General features: G+C 47.0%; 4 protein-coding genes across 4 annotated transcripts; 1 reads left to right on the plus strand and 3 right to left on the minus strand.

The window, feature by feature from the left end:
• Positions 1-637: 637 nt before the first annotated feature.
• On the minus strand, positions 638-7,403 carry LOC134406517 (uncharacterized). Its single transcript, XM_063137979.1, has 2 exons — positions 7,206-7,403; positions 638-2,590 (listed from the first exon to the last, which is right to left on the minus strand). Exon 2 carries the CDS (start codon positions 2,582-2,584, stop codon positions 1,571-1,573), a length of 1,014 nt encoding a protein of 337 aa, XP_062994049.1. The 5' UTR covers positions 2,585-2,590; positions 7,206-7,403; the 3' UTR covers positions 638-1,570.
• Positions 7,404-9,093: 1,690 nt separating this feature from the next.
• On the minus strand, positions 9,094-11,906 carry LOC134406551 (uncharacterized). Its single transcript, XM_063138027.1, has 2 exons — positions 11,284-11,906; positions 9,094-10,225 (listed from the first exon to the last, which is right to left on the minus strand). Exon 2 carries the CDS (start codon positions 10,211-10,213, stop codon positions 9,236-9,238), a length of 978 nt encoding a protein of 325 aa, XP_062994097.1. The 5' UTR covers positions 10,214-10,225; positions 11,284-11,906; the 3' UTR covers positions 9,094-9,235.
• A 277-nt stretch (positions 11,907-12,183) lies between these two features.
• On the minus strand, positions 12,184-13,844 carry LOC134406288 (arylamine N-acetyltransferase, pineal gland isozyme NAT-10-like). The gene has a single exon (XM_063137636.1). It carries the CDS (start codon positions 13,486-13,488, stop codon positions 12,676-12,678), a length of 813 nt encoding a protein of 270 aa, XP_062993706.1. The 5' UTR covers positions 13,489-13,844; the 3' UTR covers positions 12,184-12,675.
• Positions 13,845-16,968: 3,124 nt separating this feature from the next.
• Positions 16,969-17,880, plus strand: LOC134405735 (olfactory receptor-like protein OLF3). Its single transcript, XM_063136985.1, has one exon. It carries the CDS (start codon positions 16,969-16,971, stop codon positions 17,878-17,880), a length of 912 nt encoding a protein of 303 aa, XP_062993055.1.
• The last annotated feature ends 2,727 nt before the right edge of the window (positions 17,881-20,607 follow it).

Below are 20,607 nucleotides of genomic sequence, written 5' to 3' on the forward strand. Positions count from 1 at the left end.
TGGCAGCCCTTTGGGTAGAATGGGGAATTCCTGACCCACCTCTCATTCGTACCATGGTTATTGATCATGCAAACGCCACCCTGGCATCTTTTTCTCCAGCGTGTCACAGTGGATCAAGTCCAGAGCTTCACAAAAAACCCACCCCTCAGTAGATATTGCGGCCCTCAAATGACAGTGAACAAGAGTGTGGAAGGAACATTCTAGAATTTCTAAATGCCTGAGGGACTACATCCAACTAATTCTGGGTAGCCCTTTGCCTGCCCTGTATTAAGGCAATCCATTCCTCCTTCTGCCACCTCCACCCACGCTGAGTCACCAGCTTTTAAAAGAGAATGATCCCAGCCCTCCAAAGTGCTACAATAGCAATCCTCCCATGAAGTGTGCAAGAGAGATGTCAGCCCTAGCAGGTGCTGCAAAATACAGTTCCTTGCCGCCGCCCCCCTCCCCAGCTTTCCTTGTGGACAGGGCATGGTAGCTGGTTTCAATCTCTAACTTTTCCGCCCTTTGCGGAACAACAAAACCAAGTGTTAAAAGGGCTATATCTGCATAAGATGGGTGCTGAAAAGAAATTGCTGCATTTATTGAATTGGATCCAGAAACACCTCTGACGTACATCTCTGGATCCAAGCCATCATCATTATCTCTTTTCTCACTCGTGGTGGTTTTTCGGGACGGACATGATAGGCTTTGCCAAGTCATGCTGTCTTTTACTGGTTCAGGCATTTTCTGACAATTGAGCATGTTTTAAGTATGACTGCTTTCTGGATGTTGGTGTGGAGGTATTTTGGTAGGCCCAGTTTCTGAAGGTTTTCGGTGCGGTTTTTTGATGTGATGCCCGTGACTAACGGAATAATTGTGACCTTTTCCTGTTGCCATAGTTCTTTAACTTCCATAAAGAACTCTCTTTTCCTTTTCCATTTCTACAACGTTTTTTTTCATTAGGTATTGCAACTTTTGTCATTAGGTATTGCTATGTCGATGAGGTAAGTGTGTTTTTTGTATATAAATGATGTCTAGTCAATTGCATGGTATTATTATTACTACTACTACTATATTGTAAGGGTGGGGAACTTCAGGAATGGGTGCCAAATCCAGTCCTCCGGAATTCACCAGATGACCACGTCTGCCCCCTCCCCCACCGTAACCTTCAATTGTTTGGTAGTTCAAGCTTTTGTGCAAGTTTTCCCTATTCTAACAGCCTGAACTGCCTCTCCTAGCGCTGAGTTACTGGCAGTAAGAACTTTTATCTAAAATAGGCTGGCATTTTTAGCCCCTGGCCCTTTTGCCTTGCCCATAATTGGGATGTAGCCCCCAAGAGCTTCCACGAAATGGAATCCGGGCTGAAAGAAGTTGTCCACCCTTGCGACATTGTATGATCTGTAGAGATTTCATGGATGTCCACTAGATCACTCCTTGGTGACCTATGGCTCTTCTACATGGGAGAAAGACAATTACCAGTTTGGTGAAATGCTAACAACACTGGACCAAGAGTAGGGGAAGTTCATCTCTTTTATTTTCACCCCTGCTCCCAAGAAATAAAGGTTCACTCTTCTGTCATTTAGTCCTAGGATCAAGAATCAGCCAGGGGCAGAGGTATGTGGGTAGGTGGGGAAGGGCTGCGGGTGACCTTGAGCGACCGGCAGAACAAGATGGGCTCTTTGCCTAACCCCAGCTGGTAGTGCCACCAGTAGAGCTTCTGCCTGGGTTGCAAGATCACCCGCAAAGACTCCCCTTCTTCCGCTACCTCTTCCCACTCCTCCTGTTCTGTCCGAAGTCCCATCCCACCATTAGTGGTGGGGAGGAAAAACTGGCGCTGCAGAAGGGAGATGGCCAAGGCCTCGGAATCTACCGATCCGGAGACGGGATATTTCTGGGTCCACATCAACTTGGAGTACCCGACTTTGCGGGTGATTTCGTGGTTGCTGGGCATTGGCAAATCTGTGGCATTGGAGATGAGCTTAAGACACTCCCATGCCCCAAAGGCAGGCCCATAGGTGATCGAAAGACCACCGGGGAGGAAAGAGACAACATCAGGGTGGACAGAGAAGACCTCTGAGTGTCCTGTTGTAGAAAAGCGATGGCCGCGAAGACCGTTTTCTTCGTCCATCTTCAAGCAGGTGAGATGGGTGGCATCGGCACCGTAGTAGTACAGTCCATCGAGGATTGAGGGCTCCAAGGAAGCTTCCTTAGCCGTGGCCCCAGTGGCCAGATCGGCCACGGAGAGGACTACACCACGCGTCAGGAAGAAGACAAAGAAACGACCCTCACAGGAGGCATAATGGTCACCTCCTTGGCAGCTGGGGTGCAGTGTAAGGGTACTGGAAGGAGGCTCGGAGCTCAAGTCCGGCACTTTGCAGAACGAGTCCCCACGGAGGAGATAGACAGCGGACCCGGTGGGGTCTCCCACGTAGTGGTCCCCGCCACGGCAGGCAGGGTGCAGATCCCACACCTTGAGGGCCTGCCCAGAGCAGAAGTCGAGAGCTTGAAGGAAGCAACCCAGGTCTGAGCGGACAATGAAGGAACCGTGGCGAGTGGCGAAGACGTCCGTGCCAGAGGAGTCCGAATGGGGGACGATGGCAGCCATGGAGGCCTACGGGTGGGAGACACACAGCAAAAGATGCTTACTAACACAGTGCTAGCTGTGATAGATTAACACAGGGGTGGGTAACTTGTGGCTGCCTAGCTGGTTTGGCCCACAGCTCCCATCAGCCCTAGCCAGCACAACGATACAGAGGAATCATGGGAGTTGTAGGCCACAAGCAGCCCACCCGTGGGCTTAACAAAACCTCTGGGTTCAGAGGCAATAAACTAATTGTTTGGGAGGAACAATGAACAGGGGCTCCTGCCATCGGGCCCCATTTGTAGGATCCCCAAAGGCATCTGATTACCCGCCCTGGTAAACCTGTTCTTGGACTATTTGGACCATTTGGTCTTACTCATCTTCAAAAAATAACAACAACAACATTTCTTACCCGCCTCTCCATTCTGATCAATAAACAATAAAATACATAAAACTGAATTAAAATATAATAGACATTGTTAAAAACATCCCCAAACATCTTAAAAGTCCACTGGACAGGCCTGTCGGAAGAGATCAGTCTTTATAGCTTTCTTGAATGCTAGTAGACTATATAGTTGATGAGTCCCCTCCGGTAGGCCATTCCACAGTTTGGGAGCAGCAGAAGAGAAGGTCCTCTGGGTAACAGTTGTTAATCTAGATTTTGCTAGCTGAAGTAGATTTTTCCCAGAGGACCTGAGTGTGCGGGGTGGATTGTATGGGAGAAGGTGATCCCGCAGGTAGCCTGGACCCAAACCCTGTAGGGCTTTAAAGGTAATAACCAACACTTCATACTTCACTCGGAAGCAGCAGGAATTTAACCAAAAGCATCTTTGTTGTAAAGTTGAGGGTTGCCGGGGAGGGGTGGAGGTGGGGGTGGGGAGATAAAACTGCCAGCGGAGACTCTTCGGTGTACAGAGGGACGGAAGTGGCCTTCCAAGTGTCCCTCCTGCAGTCTATAAATGTCAGTGTTCTGTCTCAATGTGATTCACATTTTGCAGCAAGGGCAGCCTATTGCTCAGCCTGTATATTGGGGGTGCAGAACTTCTTTTAGCCCATGGGCCGGATTCCATTTCTGAAAAGGCCTCCTTGACCACATTCCAGTGGTGGGCTGGGCTGAAGCCAAAAGTGACAGGGCCAAAAACCACCAGCATATTTTAGCTGAAAGCTCTTCGTGCCAGTAACTAAACTCTAGGAGAGGCATTTTCACCATTTAGAAGGTTGAATTGTTGTTGGGTAAAGTGGACGTGGCCTTCTTGGAACCCTGGAAGGCAAACTGGTTGGATTAGTATGTATTATGTCAAATAGGCAGGTTTCTATATTATGTTGTTTCACATGTGCCTTCCACTTTCTTCCACTCAGCATGAGTGATTGTTTTTGCTACAAGGCGCTATGCTAGAACACTTAATGTCCCGCCTAGGGCTAAGGAACATTTCAGTCTATCACCCGTCAGGCATTTGCGATTTCAGCTCAGGCACTTTCAAGGGGACCTGCAAACACTGGAGAGAGTTAGAAACTTGAACATTTTTTTTTTTTTAATTAAGATGTTATATGGTTCTGTGCGTGATCCTGCATTGTAAGGGCTTTTGCATGCATGTGGGCTTTTGCATGCATGTGGGCTTTTGCATACATGTGGGATTTCAGCATACAGTGCCCTGCCTTCAAGTCTAATGAAAACATGCGTATTCATCACTCCGTATCATTCAATGAGTCCCTGCTGACTGTTTGAATGACCTAATTGGGCTCTGAGGTGATCCTGAAGTTCTGCCAGTGGCATTTGATCTGGAACGGCTCTCCAGGTGTTGCGATTGCGGCATCTGGGGGTGACGAGCACAAGACCAGATTTAGAAGTACATTCTACCTTTTGAAATATATCTGCTGATAGAAATCCTATAAGCCCCCCCCACCCTTGCAACTTGGTCAGGATGGGGAATCTCCAGTTAGCGGACAGTTTACGCCTGGCCATCTGAACCAGCAATTCCCTACCCCTCTGAGAAGCGAACTGCAACTTGCCAATGGAGGAAAGAAACTGGGTTTCTTCCTACATCACCAGATCACCCTGTATTCTCCGCTGACAGCTGCTTTCTCTGTGCAGGGAGAAAACAGAGTGATCTGTCCATGGAGGAAGAGAGCACATGTGGGTATGAATGGTGAGTCGGGTATACGAGTGAATGGGGTGTCACCACTCACTTTGGACTATGATCCCACCCACCGTTGGAGCGTGGCCCCCAATGTGCTTCTGAGGTGCCAATGCAGCCCATTAGACAAAAAAGTTTTGATCCCTTGGCCTAAAGCAGCCTTCCTCAACCTGGGGCGCTCCAGATGTGTTGGACTGCATCTCCCAGAATGCCCCAGCCAGCTGGCTGGGGCATTCTGGGAGATGCAGTCCAACACATCTGGAGTGCCCCAGGTTGAGGAAGGCTGGCCTAAAGGATACACCACAGGCAGGGGAAATTGTTGCAGAACAGTCAGAACTAAGTAGAGGTAGCTAATCATTTTTAAAGTGACTTTATTGTATTAAATGTGAACAATAAATTTAATCTTGTCACATTTAAAAACAGGCCTTTTGGCATCTCAGTTACCTCAGTTTTTTCATTGGCCGTAAAACTACAAGGCGGGAGCCGGTTTCTAGCTTGCTCAGCAACTGGGTAGGACACTGCAGCATGCAGTTTTCTTCATTACTGCCACAATAAATGAAATAACTTTAACATTCAGGAGAAGGGTCTGGAAAATTCTTGAGGAGGGTGGGACCCCCATAACCACACAAACACACATGGCTACAGTCATGAACTTGGCTGAGTCAAATCCCTGTCCCTCCCGGGTAGCCATCAGGCAGGCCTGAGCGACTTACAAGCCATTGGGCATGTAACTGGCTCATTCAAAGCTGGGTAGACCTGCCTTTTCCTATAGCTATGGCTATAAGGGGCATGGGAGAGATTGCAAAATACCCGGCAGACCCCACAACATGTGGCCGACGGCCTCATTCGGCTTGGTGGCTCAAAAATTGAGGGCTGACGGAAGAGATAGTAGCCAAAAAAGGCGTTAAGGCCTAGCCGCCTCCTAGCTAGCTCTCTTCTGGAAGCTTCTATAGCTGTTGAACCCCCCTCTCATAATCTCAGCTCCATAATCTCTATCCTCTCTCCTCTCACACTATTGCCCCGCTCGTGCTCTTCGCTCCTCTGATGCCATGTTTCTCGCCTGCCCAAGGGTCTCTCCTTCCCTTGCTCGGCTTCGTCCATTTTCTTCTGCTGCCCCTTACGCCTGGAACGCTCTTCCAGAACATCTGAGATCTACAAGCTCAATCGCAGCTTTTAAAGCTCAGCTAAAAACTTTTCTTTTTCCTAAAGCTTTAAAAACCTGATGTTGTTTGGACTTAATACTGTTAGTTTTACCCTACCCTGTGCCTGTTTACCCTACCCAGCGCCTGTATGCATTCTCTTCCCCTCCTTATTGCTTTACTATGATTTTATTAGAATGTAAGCCTATGCGGCAGGGTCTTGCTATTTACTGTTTTACGCTGTACAGCACCATGTACATTGATGGTGCTATATAAATAAATAATAATAATAATAGCAGAAGGCTGCAGAGGGCGAGAAGAAAGAGTCTGTGACTCAGCCATCTTGGGGGCTGCCCTACTTGGGAAGAGGAGCGGTCAATGGATGGGAAAGGCTGAGAGAGCCAAGTTTCCTATTACTGGATTTGGCCCAAGAAATAGACATTCAAGAGGAAAAGCTATTGTGTTTCAGGGTGGATGGGGGAGCTGCATCACCTTACTGAACTTCTTCGTGCTCTGTACAAAAGCCATAATAACAACAGCAGCAATAATAATAATAATAATAATAATAGTAGTAGTAGTAGTAGTAGTAGTAAAGGTTGGGGGAGGGAATGATTCTAAGTAATAATAGAAGGAAAACTTGAGGGAGAGAATGGTTCTAAACTGAAAGCCGGGCCATCCAGACCCAGATGGTGATGATGCTAATAATAATAGGAAAACTTGAGAGAATGGTTCTAAGCTGTGGAAACCAGGACATCCGGATCCAAAATCTAGTGGCATTTCTGATGTGCAAGGCAACAGCGGAGGCCATGAAGCTGTGACGGGCCTTTGGTTCTATTCCTTGGGAAAGGGGGAGCCATTTCCTGCAGGTGCAGTTGAAGCAGGAACCCAGGAGTCCGGGCATGCTATCGAAGGTGTAATTCTGAAGTCTTGAGCTGCAGAGCCTTATTCTCTCAAGGCTTTCAAAATACATGCGGAAACGACAGCACCTTTGAGCAGGTGCAGACTGCTTGCTCCCCCCTCCCCCATCATTAAACAAGTACAGCCCCCTTCCTTCCCTACGTTTTCAGAGAAAAATGAGCCCCAGGGCAATGGGGTTTTTTTTTGGGGGGGGAACTCCTGGGTCTCCGCTTTCTCTATCTCCCCCACCCCAATACCATGGATTATTTGCTAAACTGAAATATATTTTCCCTAATGCACTGTCTAGCCCCCCACCCCGTAGCACCCCCTAACTTCTCTCCCTCCGGGGGGGGAACAGATCAGGAATAAGGGGTTGCAGACAGATGCTGGCCAGGGGGGTTCTGCAAGCCAACGGAAACAACCGAGCTCAATGCGGAGGGAGGAGAGGGAGGGGCGCGCAGCTGCGGTCCTCACCTCGGCTGAAGGCTCTGTCCGCCCCGGGGTGCGCAGCGGAGTGCGGAAGCGCCCAAGAGGCTTCCGGGCAGAGGCTGGCGAAGAACGGGCGGCCCTAGTCGGCTCCTCCTTACCGAGAGGGAGGAGACCCAAAGCCCACACGGGGCGGGGAAGAAGCCGGCTGGAAGCAGCTGCGAAGAACGGAGCCACCGCGGGGTGGCGGAACGAGGAGGCGGCGGCGTTTCTGCCTCGCTTTTGGCATCACATGCGGAGTGGAGAGGGCGAAGAACCAGCCCTGTTCCGACGTTCATGCCTTTGGGGTTGTCAGGCGTCCACAGTTGGGCCAAGGACGCCTGCCGCTCCCCGGGCTTTGGCGTCAGGGCTCGGCGAAGCTTTTCGGGGCGCGGAGGGTGGCCTGGCTCCAGGGACCGTGCACAGGCGCAGGGGCGTGCAAGGAAAGTTGGTAACCCTACGCACGCCTCCCATCTTGGAGCTGCGGAAACGGCGTGTCGTTCGTCTTGCAAGGAGACTGGTTGTTCGTGTAGCGGGATTCGTCCCTCTCACACCTATTTGTATTTTGGGGGCGGGGGGCACAGCGTCTGTGCCTGGCGCATTCTCTTGTCCCCACGCCCAAGTAGAGGCAGTAAGGTGTGTGTGTTTTTCCGTTGTATTTATGCGTTTCATGCAGAACAGGTGGCAACTCTGTGTTATGTGGCTGGGGTTCTGAAGAAGTACCAGTGAAAGTCAGCATTCTCTCCATTTCTGTCATTTACCACGGCAGAAAATATATTTAATTTCAACCGTCTCCCCATGAGCTCAGAGCAGGTGTTGTATTCTCCCTAATAACAACCCTGTGAGGTGGACATAGAGACTGAGTTCTGAGTTCAGAAGACACGCTAATCAACTGGGGTGGGGGGCGCTAATAGGAACAGAATGGCTGAGGAAGGATTAGAACTCAGTTCTTACCAGGCAGAGTCCAGCAATCTATCCACTCTGCCATGTTGCCTCTCACATTGGTGTTCAGGAGGTGATTCCCTCCCTCTCCACTCCACTCGCCTGAGCACTCCTCTTTTCACACACCCACACCCTCCCCCCCTCCATCATAATTTGCACATGAGACATAACAAAGTGGTAGAGTCTTGAGGTAGTAGAACTGACTGTTATCACTTTAGGCTGCAAATGAATGTTTTCCTCTGCGTAAAAACACAAAACAAAACCTGCAGATAGAAATCTAGCAAGGGCTTTCCCCTGATGTGCTGGCTTTCTACCTGCAGGGAAGTTGTGGGATTTTGTTTTGTATACATGGCAAAGCATCTAAAAAAATTAAATTCCACACCTGCAGTCTGAATTGGTACAGTCCATGCTACCACCCTGGGATTCTGCTACATCATTCTGATGCATTTGTTTATGCAACAATGCTTTGGCAGGATCATACCCAGCCATCCTGAGTAAAAATGTTTCCATGTCGTGCTCATGGAGGCTGCTGTCTTCCAGCCTTAGAAACCATAACTCTAAGGCTGTAAGAGAGACAGCCTCATGCACAACAACCCTCCATAAAGCAGTCAGCAATTTTTATATCCACTCCTGCTATGGTAAAATAGAAATAGACACAAAAAGCCCAACATGTTTTGGCCTGATCTGGATTTTTCTCCCGTAAATTTGTTTATAGCATCCTGAGACTATTCTCTCTTTTTGTCTTCATCTTGGATGCTCACCTGCCTTGCAGCCTTGATACAGAGAGAGAACCATGTTTGTTTTCCTTAAAAAAACCACAACCCTGCAGCTCTTATTTTACTGCATTGTTTGTGTGTGGGGGATTTCTCAAAACAAGTTACCGCAGAAGAATTACAAGAGATTCTCACCTGATTTGTCGCCAATGAGCCCCCAATTCAAACAAAAATTACAAGTATTTTTAAAGCATTTTTAGTGTTTTATTAAGCTCCCGTTTACACAGCCACACACACAAACATGCACACAGCTTCCCCAAGAAATCTTTGAGCACTGATGTTCCACTGAGGGAAAGGGAAGCAAATGATGGAGTGGATTAAAATTTAGGATGAAGAAGGCAGGGGGATCTCCGAGGGCGGGTCGCTGCTGTGAGTGACTTTAATTCCCCTGCAAAACAAGATGGCTTCTTTCCCCAGGCCTAGATGGTACTGCCACACATAAGCTGCTTCTTCAGGCTGCAGCGTGAATTGCAGGGTCTTCTCTTCCTCACGGGCATCTTCCCATTCTTCCTGCTCTGTGTTTCGACCCATGCCCCCATATTGGGTCGGTAATGCAAATTGGGCCTTGGCTATTGCCACGGCGATGGAGCCTGGCGCGGGAGTATCTGACAGAGACACCGTCCAGCTGTTCCCAACATCAGCCAGCTTGTCCTTGGCACAGCCCACCTTCCGGAATACTCTCTGTATCTTGGTGGCAGGACTGTCGGAGTAGTTGTGGAAGATGATCAGCAACTCCCAAGCCCCAAATGCAGGTCCTCGGATGAGGCCCAGACCCCCGGGCAAAAAGTTGAGGATGTTGGGGTGAAAAGAGAAGAATTCTCCGCTGAAGTTATCCCATAGCTGCCAATAGAGATAACTACGGCTGCTTCCCATTTTCTCTTTGGACCACGAATGTTGTCCTGGATCCACGACTGGATCTGGTTCCCCTGTGGTCAAGTCTTTCACGGCCGTCACAGTGCCTGGACTCAGGATTATGCCAAAGGAGCCACCGGCAACAGCAAAATAATGTTGCCCACCGCAGCAGCTAGGGTGTAGAAGATGTGGTTGTCCACTGGGCTCTGAATTCAGGTCTTGAGCTTCCAGGAGCTTGTTTCCTCTTATGACATAAATGGAGTCGTGCCAATGGGAGCCGAAATAGTGTTCGCCATCACGGAGGGAAGGGTGCAGGGGGCACAGGTCAGCACAGGGTGAGGTTGGTAAACTGGGGAGGAGTAGGTAGCAGTTCAGGTCAGGGCGAACGATCACATCTCCGGCCCTGGTGCTGAAAATGTGGACATTGGGGACTTCCTTCTGCAGAACCATCACAACGAAGGCCTGTGTGGAGCAGATGTGGCAAAACGGAGATGGAGAATGACAGAGGGATCTGTCCACTTTTTCACAAATTCTCTCCCCCCCCCCGCCAACCCTCCTTAAAATGAGTTCTTCTGACACACATCTCTTACAAAGAAACACATTACTTTCACAAAACTCATAAGCAAATTAATCACATTTTTTATATCCAATGTATTAATATTTAAATCAAGAGTCTCTGACACTATTTGCAAATGCTGTGTGTGAGTGTGACCTTAGCTAGACCTAAGGTTTATCCCGGATCATCCCGGGGTCATCCCTGTTCATGTAAATGACACACAGGATATACCGGGAGCAGGCAGGGACGACCCGGGGATAAACCTTAGGTCTAGCTAAGGCTAATATGTGTGTGTGTGAGAGAGATGGAGATTGGCGGTGTATAATATCTGTTAATGGATCCAGTGTTGTAATCCAACCTGTCCTGTGTATACTGGAAATATTTTAACCTTACCATTCTGCACAATAAAGAGTTTTGTGAAATCAGAAAGCTTGCATGCTCTTACCTTAACTATCTCCCCGCACAAAACCACACACCATTTAACCTACATCCATTCCTTTGGGGACCAATACACCGTATTTAAGTGCCCTCACCTTCCTCTTACTCCAAACAGACCCAGACTTGGCATGAAATAAGCATTTCCTGCGCTCTAGCACTGACTTCAAACACATTAAGGACACTGCATCTCTCATTATGCCAATTAAGGGCTTAGTAACCTCATCCCAGAGAGGACCACTTTTCTTTTGTGGCATTCTTCCTATGCCTTTAACAGCCACATGCCTGGCTGAAATTGAAACAGGTGTACCATTTGCCCATCAGGGAGAAACAGTGACTGGGAAAATTCCACCTCTTGCATGGCATGGGGTTATCAAAAGCATAGGAGCCCTCCCAGAAAGAAAAGGGGGCAACTTTATAGTTTCCTAGCCCCACCTCTGGTTTGCCAATGACTCACATTGTTCTCCCTAACCCCCCTTCCCCATATTATATCAGGTTCCACCCCCTCCCCTCTATTCCTGATACTTACCACTTTTACACCAGGTAGTTGCACATTGTAGAAATTCTGGATTTTAGATCAAAACAGTCTGTTTATTCCTCCTGGGTTTGGCTCCTCCCCTTCTAACCAGGTCTGCTTCGCCCTAGGCCTTCCAAAGAATAAATTCCTATATATGGGCCCTTCTCTCCCACATACTACTACTCTCTTGAATTCTCTTGAGAATAAGGTAGAACATCTTATCTCCTCAGTCCATATGGTAGAGAGTAGCTATCAGCATAGAGCTGGTATGACTCAGTGGAACTTTCCTTTAACCCGTTTTCCCAGACCTCTGAAGACTGTGAGGAACACACATGGTTTAGTTGTTGTTTTTTGTACAGAGTTTGGGTTTCTGTTGGGCACCTGCTTGTCTGTGGCTGACAAGGCAACCTGGCTCTCAAATCTTCCAATTCCCATTTGAACCCCAAACTTCATTTTGGGATACACAGAGGAGCTGCTTCATTCCACACTAGCTTCAGTTCCCAGACCAGCCAGAATTTTACTTCAACAGTAGTTATGATGGGAAGCATTTGAGTAGGGTGACCATATTTGGGAAACCAAAAAAGAGGACACCTAGTGTGTGTGTGGGGAAGCAGCTTTCTGAGTCCTGCAGAAAGTACGTTATTCCCCCGCCACCTTAAAGAAATTGATTGGAGTGGAGGAGGGAAAAGGATTTCATTCTGCACCACCACCATCCACTCCAGTTGGGGCCTTTTCTATAATGTCCACGAATGACCCACTTTCCCCTTTAAGACCTCAACTGGAGCTCGGGGTGGGGGAATGATGTGCCTCAAGAAAGCATGTCATTCCCTCCTGCCATGCTAATGGCAGCCTTAAAGGGGAAGGTGTGTCATTCCAGGACATTATAGAAAATTATAGAAAATCCCCCCTGACACCATGGAAAGAACAAAAACCAGGACAAATCCGGGGAAATCCTGACAGTTGGTCACCCTACATTTGAGGGCAGCAGGATAACTCTTTCATCCTCCACTACAAACCACATCATTCCAGCAGCATGGCCCAACTGCTGCCTTGAGACATGTAAGAATTACCTTCACCATGGTAATGGTCAAGAAAGAATGGACAGACCTGGTTGAGTTGGCAATGATGACCCCTGCCATCTGTTGTCTGAGGCAGCCACCTCCCTCTGCCTCATGGTAGGGCCAGCTCTGTTGATAGGTTATCTTGACCAACTCAGAATCTCACAACAGGGGTGGGAAATGTGGCACTCCAGATGATGTTGGACTGCAACTCCCATCAGTCTTAGCCAGCATAGCTAATGATCAAGGACGATGGGTGTTGACCTCCAACAACAACAACTAGAAAACCACACATTTCCCAATGCCTGCACTACAAATACCTAAAGTGAGAAGCATTCCCAAACCCTCAATCTTCCTCAAGAGGCGGCAGGATTTCTTCATCCTTTGGCTTGAAGGACGGGTTCAATGTGATCCCAAATTTCTCACGGAGTACTGCCAGGATCTCAGCGCTTTGCAGGACGGTCTCTGTACGCTCCCCTCCTCTTGTGGAAATGAAACGCCAACCCATGTAGGTCAGACGTCCACCATCTTCTTGGTGCAGGGAGCAGAATGATTTACACACAAAGATGGAGCTGGGCGAAGTCTGGTGATAGAGGCACATGCCAGCAAAATCCTCCAGTTTCTTCTCATCAAGGGTGAACTTGTATAGAGGCCTCCCCTCCTTTCCAGAAACTTCCCGGCGCTCCAAGACCCAGGCATCCCCTTTCAGGCTCAGCCAAAAAATACCATTTTCCTGGACCTGCTCTATCTCTTGCCTCAGTTCTAGTGGCTCCATGAAACCTTCCCCAAAGCCGACGTCGCAGAGAAGACGGCGCCCATCCAGGTGCACCAAGATCACCATGTGGTCCAACGGGGGCCCGTAGCGGCCTGTGAAGCGGTTCCGGACGCGCCCGGCCATGGCTCTGGCATCGAAACCTAAGGCCTGCAGTAGCCACAGGAAAAGGCCGTTCAGCTCAAAACAGAAGCCGCCCCGGTGGCGCCGGACAATCTTTTCGTAGAGAAGAGGCAGTTCCAGGCTGATGGGTTCCTCGGAGTGGATGCTGAGGCTCTCAAAGGGCACGGAGAGGAGGTGGCAACGGTGCAGGTGGCGCAAGACCTCCAGGGAAGGCTGAGTGGGCCCCCGGTACGCGATCCGTTGTAAGTAACCATCAATATCCATTTTGGGCTGGATGCAGGAGCCAGGGGAGGAGAGCGAACAGGTGGATCAAGATGCCAGTCTTGTCTCTTTGCAGATCTTACTTCATCTTCTTTCAGTTGTCATGAATGTGTGTGTGTGTGAGAGACCTCTAATTCTTTATGTGCAACTCAGCACACTCTACACTGGAAACCCAAGAATTCTGGCTACCATCCCTCCTTGCTGGTCTGCTTCACGCCCACCTCCTCTATGAAATACCTTCCCTGGAATTTTCTGCAAATGGACATGTTTGCAGAGTGCAAAGAACACAGGCAGTTTCGCGATCCGGAGGGAGGAGGAAGGAAATGGGAGATGTCATGTGACCACAAGCATGCCACAAAGAGCACGTCCCATGAGCTTTTTTCTCAGTGCTCTGTGACAGCACCTTAACCCTTGGTAGCCTCTGGCCAGCTGAATGCACTAAGGAACTGAATCAATAGTAAGGAAACTCTCTCTCTCTCTCTCTCTCTCTCTCTCTCTCTCTCTCTCGTGTGTGTGTGTGTGTGTGTGTGTGTGTGTGTGTGAGAGAGAGAGAGAGAGAGAGAGAGAGAGAGATACTATATATACAGTATATACTATACTGTTAGTTTTACCCTACCCTGCGCCTGCTTACCCTACCCTGTGCCTGTTGGCATTCTCTTCCCCTCCTTATTGTTTTACTATGATTTTATTAGATTGTAAGCCTATGCGGCAGGGCCTTGCTATTTACTGTTTTACTCTGTACAGCACCATGTACATTGATGGTGCTATATAAATAAATAAATAATAAATAAATAAATAAATAATAATAATAATAATAATAATAATAATAATAATAATAATAAGAGAGAGAGAGAGAGAGAGAGAGAGAGAGAGAGAGAGAGAGAGAGAATGAGAATGTGAATACAGCCAGGAGCCAAATATGTATACTAACAAGATAAACCAGTTCATCTGTCCTAAGCAAGGACCTCAAGTTCTGTGAGAGATTAGAGCTTTCTATCTCAGAATTCCCAGCACACTCATATGATGCCATTTCCCAGAATTCCTATGTCCATTGAACCAGGGCTGGCTGTATCCTTATGCTTCCACACTATTCATGTTGGCCTTAGCTAGACGTAAGGTTTATCCCGAGATCGTCCCTGTAAGGTACCATGGGTTGGAGGAGCTTGATTCTGGGGATGAGGAGGTTGAAGGAGGAGAGCCTGAGTCCACAACCTCTACAGCAGGGTGCTCTGGCTTACAAGGTCCCCTGACTGATCCAGAGGCAGGTACTAGCCAGCTGGAGAATGAGCAGGCAGACATTCCTGCCAGTACTGTGGCAGAGGGGGACTTAACTGCACCTGCATTTCAGCAGTGCAGAGCTGAGAAGCGGTCACTGCGCAGGTCTAGGCATATTGCAGATAAATGCCGAGCGATCAGGGATCAGCTGTGAACAATTAGGCTGGTATTTAGGTAGCAGCGTTTGCCAGCATACTTTGTCAGTTTATCTGAGCACTCCGAGCCTTGTCTTGCCGTGATTCTTTGACCCGGACTGTTTCCTCAACGATGTGAACTCTGCGTATGCTTCTGGACTTTCGGACCACCTTATGGACTTTGCCTTGTGTGTAAGCCCACCTCCTGCTGGGACTAGACTTAATGTTTAAACTGATTTTTGCTTTACCTTTTGCTGCATGAAGCTATTTTTGTTTAAAACCAAACATCTTGGTAATTCAAAGAGTCCACTTTGACTGGGGCCTGAATAGATCAGGCTATCACAAGAACACAACAACTACACAAGCAACACCTTCTGTAATGAATGAATGGTGAAAATGCTTGTGCAATGGGTTTTGTGCAAGCAGAATCAGTACTGGGTTTGACACTTGTGAAAGGCCGACAGACAATAGGGCTTTCACAAGGTTTTCACTAGATGAATCAGGCCATTGGCTACAACCCAAATATTTTGTTACATTTATTACAAAAATGCAATAAATAAATAAATAAATAAATAAATAAATAAACCCATTGTTTCCATATCACCCTGCTGAACCGACAGTAACCTTAGGGGTTTAGAAATACTAATCAGTTATATATGTTTTTTATGTAAACAAAGAATTGCCATAGGGACGTGAGATGAATCCCAAGCGGGAACCAAAACACAATCTTCATTACGGCACCAAGATCTCAAATAGAACTTGGCTAATCTAAGAGTCATAAAATAAAGAAGAACCCACAGAAAGCACATGAGCAGAGAGAGTCTCCCTTGACCATAATTTTCTGAAATGGACTGGAATTTTATGGCAGGCCTGCTGAGGTCTCTGAGCAGATGATTCAAATCTGGAATGGTTACCTTGAAGACACAATTTGAAAACGGCTGATAGATTGCCATGCAACATCTGACGAGACACTGCACCATATGTGTATATGGGGAATTAAATTCTTCTCAGTTCCAGCCCCTTCCTCTGTGCTCCTATTCCCTGTATATGTGCTTTGTGAATCCTTTTGCATTTCAGGAGGAAAATGGTTCTTATTGCACGCCAGGTACATGTACATGAAATGGCCTTCATAAAAAAGACTCTCCAGCCCCGAGTTAAGTCCATGTAGGCCTATTTTTTACCAAGGTTTTTTTGTTTGTTTTTATATATAGAACATGTCTTCTATTTTATGGAATGCAATTTGTTGTTGTTTAACAGGACTGTGAACTGTTGTGGGCTCTTGTAATTGAGAACAGGTAAGTTGAATGTTTATAAATGAAGAAAAGTAGTTATTCTTTGAATGAACTGAAAGGGGGGGGGGAACCAACCTGTGTTGATTTAGATATTTTCTGTGACCATTGGACCTACTATGGGCGCAGTGGCTACCAGGAGGAGGGGCTTCTCTGCTGTGGCACCCCGGCTGTGGAATGAGGTCCCTAAGGACGTTCGCCTGGCATCTACATTATATTCTTTCAGATGCCAGGTGAAGACCTTTTTATTCTCTCAGTATTTTAACAGTTTATAAATTTAATTTTAACTTTGCTGTTTTAAATGTGTGTTTTAAAATTGGATATTTGCACTGCTGCTGATTTTATCCTGGTTGTGTTTTTATATTGTGTTTTTATATTGCATATTGTATTTATATAGCATGTTTTTATACTGTTTGTTTTATATTTTATTTATACTGCTAGTTTTACCCTACCCCTGTGCCTGTTTTGTGCATTCTCTTCCCCTCCTTATTGTTTTATTATGATTTTATTAGAATGTAAGCCTATGCGGCGGGGTCTTGTTATTTACTGTTTTACTCTGTACAGCACCATGTACATTGATGGTGCTATATAAATAAATAAATAAATAATAATAATAATTTGAATGGTTTTAACTTGCGTGAACCGCCCAGAGAGCTTCGGTTATTGGGTGGTATAAAAATGCAATGAATAAATAAATAAATAAATACTATGGCATAAGTAAAGCTTTTTGTTAACTTCCCCCGTTGGGGCCTGGGAACTACACCACCATCACACAGGTCATCCTGATGGGACTAACCAGCCACCGCAAGGCACAGATCGCCCTCTTTGTGGTCATCCTGATTGCCTATCTGATCTCCATGGTGAGCAACCTATTCATTATCATGGTGGTCCGGCTCGACTTCCGCCTCCACACCCCAATGTATTTCTTCCTCACCAACCTCTCTCTCTTGGAGATGTGTTTTACCAGCAGTGTCATGCCCCAGATGTTGGCTCACTTGCTAGCTAAGACTGGAAGGCTCTCATTCTTGCACTGTACTTTCCAGATGTTTATTGTATGCTCTCTGACATGCACTGAAGGGCTGCTGCTGGGTGCCATGGCCTATGACCGGTACCTGGCCATCTGCTGTCCCTTGGTGTATGCTGTGGTCATGGGCAGGGGACGCTGCTTGGTTCTGGCTGCCGTCTCATGGGTAGGAGGCTTCCTCTTCTCTGGGATGATTACAGTCTTTATTATGCAGCTCCCTTTCTGCGGTCCCAACTCCATCAATCACTTCAGCTGTGAGTATGTCATGGTGATTAGGCTAGCATGCGCTGACACTAGCTTCGCAGAGGCCATCATCTTAGGGGCAGGAGTGGTCATCCTACTTGCCCCACTGGCTGCTATCCTCATCTCTTATGGACTCATTCTGATGACCGTCATGCGTATGAGCTCAGGTGCAGGCCGGAGTAAGGCCTTCTCCACATGTGCCTCTCACCTGATGGTGGTCACCATCTTCTATGGGTGCCTCATTGCCCTGTACATGAGGCCTCGGGCAGGTACAGACCTCAGCCATGATAAACATGTTGCTATGTTTTATTCAGTGATCCCCCCTCTCCTCAACCCCATCATCTACACCTTACGGAACAAGGACGTCCATGCTGCTGTTGCCAAGGTGCTCAAAACAGAACTGCTGATCACAAATTCTGAATGGTCTTGATAACTTGCATTCAGTTTATCAAGTCATGGTTCTTGTCGTGGTCTATGTTCCATCTGAGGGAGGAAAAACTGAGCTCACAGCGGCATAGGACTTTGGAAGGTCTGTGACAGCCTCTCTCCAAAACTCTTATATTGTGTACTGGCAGCCCTAAACTGCCGAAACCTTAAGACAACCTAAAAATCATAAGCTTCAATTCCTCCATCAATGTGATATGACTTGAAGATCATCTGTTAAAAGCCTTCTCCCCTATCGCTGGTGTGATGGGTGTTGTGACAAAATCATTTGCTTCTTTGATTAACCTGTTTTTTTTTGGTTTTGTTTTTTGTTTTGCATAAATATTGATTTCGTTTCCCAGGAATGGTTTATAGTGTTAAGGCAGCTGTTAACTGGGGGTAGCAGGAGGAGGGGTCTTGTGTGTGATTGGCCAGTTTAGTTCTACCTAAGGGGAGGGGGAGTGAGTTTGGTGAGAAGAGGGATTTCCCCCCCTGGTTTTAATCAGTTTAGTTTGACAGGGATGGGGTTTGAAGTTTGGGGAAGCATCATTTTAATTTTGAGGGAGGATTTAGAGGAGTAATGAGGTAAGCTTAGGCTATTGAGTATTCATCCAAGTAAATAATATTGTATCATCTACAGCACTGAAACATCATCTTATATATTCATGAAACAAAAACTCAGCGATGTACAAAACCACGTTAAGGCTCTACAGTTTTCAACCAAGCACCCAAAAGCTGGGAAATTGGGAGTTAAGGCTCACCAGCCTTAATGACACATCCTTAGGGTGACCATATGAAAAGGAGGACAGGGCTCCTGTATCTTTAACAGTTGTATTGAAAAGGGAATTTCAGCAGGTGTCATTTGTACATATGGGGAACCTGGTGAAATTTCCTCTTCATCATACCAGTTAAAGCTGCAGGTGCCCTGCCCTCTTTTAAATCTGGTCACTGTAGTATAGCTCCTGCAGCTTTAACCGTTGTGATGAAGAGGGAATTCCACCAGGTTCTCTCTCTATAGAATTGACACCTGCTGAAATTCCCTTTTCTATGCAACTATTAAAGATACAGGAGCCCTGTCCTCCTTTTCATAGGGTCACCCTACACATCCTCCCTAAGGAGGCACAAAGTGCAAGTGAAATTCTCATTCTCCCAAAGCAGATAAACCACAACGACAGATGGAGAATATGATATGAGTTGTGGAAAACTGACAACAAACAATAGCACTTTACAGGCAGCACCCACTTCCCCAAACAAGAAATTTCGACACACTTTTGGCATTGATTGAGATGGGGTAGCAGGTTAGCCGGGTTGGTGTCTACAGCTGACTTGGCAGTCATGTCCCGCTCCCTGGGCTTGTCGTCCCAGGTGTGAGGGGATAGCAGATGAAAGCCTGAGAAAGGCAGGGGTGGATGTTACAGGTGCCAATAAGTGAGAGGGTTTCTACAATTGTGGCGAACAAGATACATGGGCACCTTAATACAAGCTTCAATAGTTCATTTACCAACTCTGTAGGATCTGGGCTGTGGTTCCTTCATTTCTTTTTTTTTTTTGTATTAGGGTGACCATATTGAAAGGAGGGCAGGGCACCTGTATCTTTAACTGTTGCCTAGAAAAGGGAATTTCAGCAGGTGTCATTTGTATGTATGCAGCACCAAATGAAATTCCCTCTTTATCACAACAGTTAAAGCTGCAGGAGCCCTGCCCTCTTTTGTATCTGGTCCCTCTAGTAGGGTTCCGACAACTTTAACTGTTGTGATGAAGAGGGAATTTCACCAGGTGCTGCATGCATACAAATGACATCCGCTGAAATTTCCTTTTCTGTACAATGGTTAAAGATACAGAAGCCCTGACCTCTTTTTCCACATGGTCACCCTATTTGTATGCTCCACCTTGGACAAGCACAGTGTGAAGTCTACCCCTCCTTTTCCCTAGGCTTTCTGCTATTATCCATTCATGCCTATGATAATAAGCCTAAGGACTGGGACATCACTACCAAACCAGCTGAAGCCACTGACTTAGCTAAGCTTTTACCCAGCCACAGTTAACACCAAGGCCTTAGCTAGACCTAAGGCTTATTCTGGGATCATCCTGGGGTCATCCCTGCCTGCTCCCGGGATATCCTGTGTGTCATTTACATGAACAGGGATGACCCCAGGACAACCCAGGGATAAACCTTAGGTCTAGCTATGGCCCAAGTGTGTTGAATTTATCACTGTTACGGTTACTTTGAATTTGGGAAGTGGGTGCAGGCTATTACGTGTTTATGTATGAGGTAGTGTAAATGAAGTCCAAGCTGGCAAATGGATCTAACTCAGAAACATAAAATAAAAATTTCTTAATTACAAGATGTTGTTAATTATCCGAAGCCTGCTTCTCTACACCTCTAAATCCTATGTCCCAATCCATGATGGTGCGCTGTCAAACTCCAAGCGCCTAACTCCCCAAAGCTGACTGTCAAAACAAAAAAAGTTCACTCTCCCCCCCCCCACCTTCTCCCTGGAAGAACTAAAACAGCCAATCCCACACAAGCCCCAATCTGCCCAGTTAACTCTTTCTTACCCGTATCTTGCAAAACTCAATTCATTATTATTAATACAATAAAACAGATTAATATAACAAGCAGATGATTTTGTCACTTGTAGACCCAGCATTGACAAATAAATGGTTTTCTTGGCTACCACTTACGTTATGCTCAAACACCACACAGAAATAGCGTCCATAGAAGAATCAGACA

The sequence above is a fragment of the Elgaria multicarinata genome, chromosome 11 (assembly GCF_023053635.1).
Source record: "Elgaria multicarinata webbii isolate HBS135686 ecotype San Diego chromosome 11, rElgMul1.1.pri, whole genome shotgun sequence".
In the NCBI taxonomy this organism is placed as follows: Eukaryota; Metazoa; Chordata; class Lepidosauria; order Squamata; family Anguidae; genus Elgaria; species Elgaria multicarinata.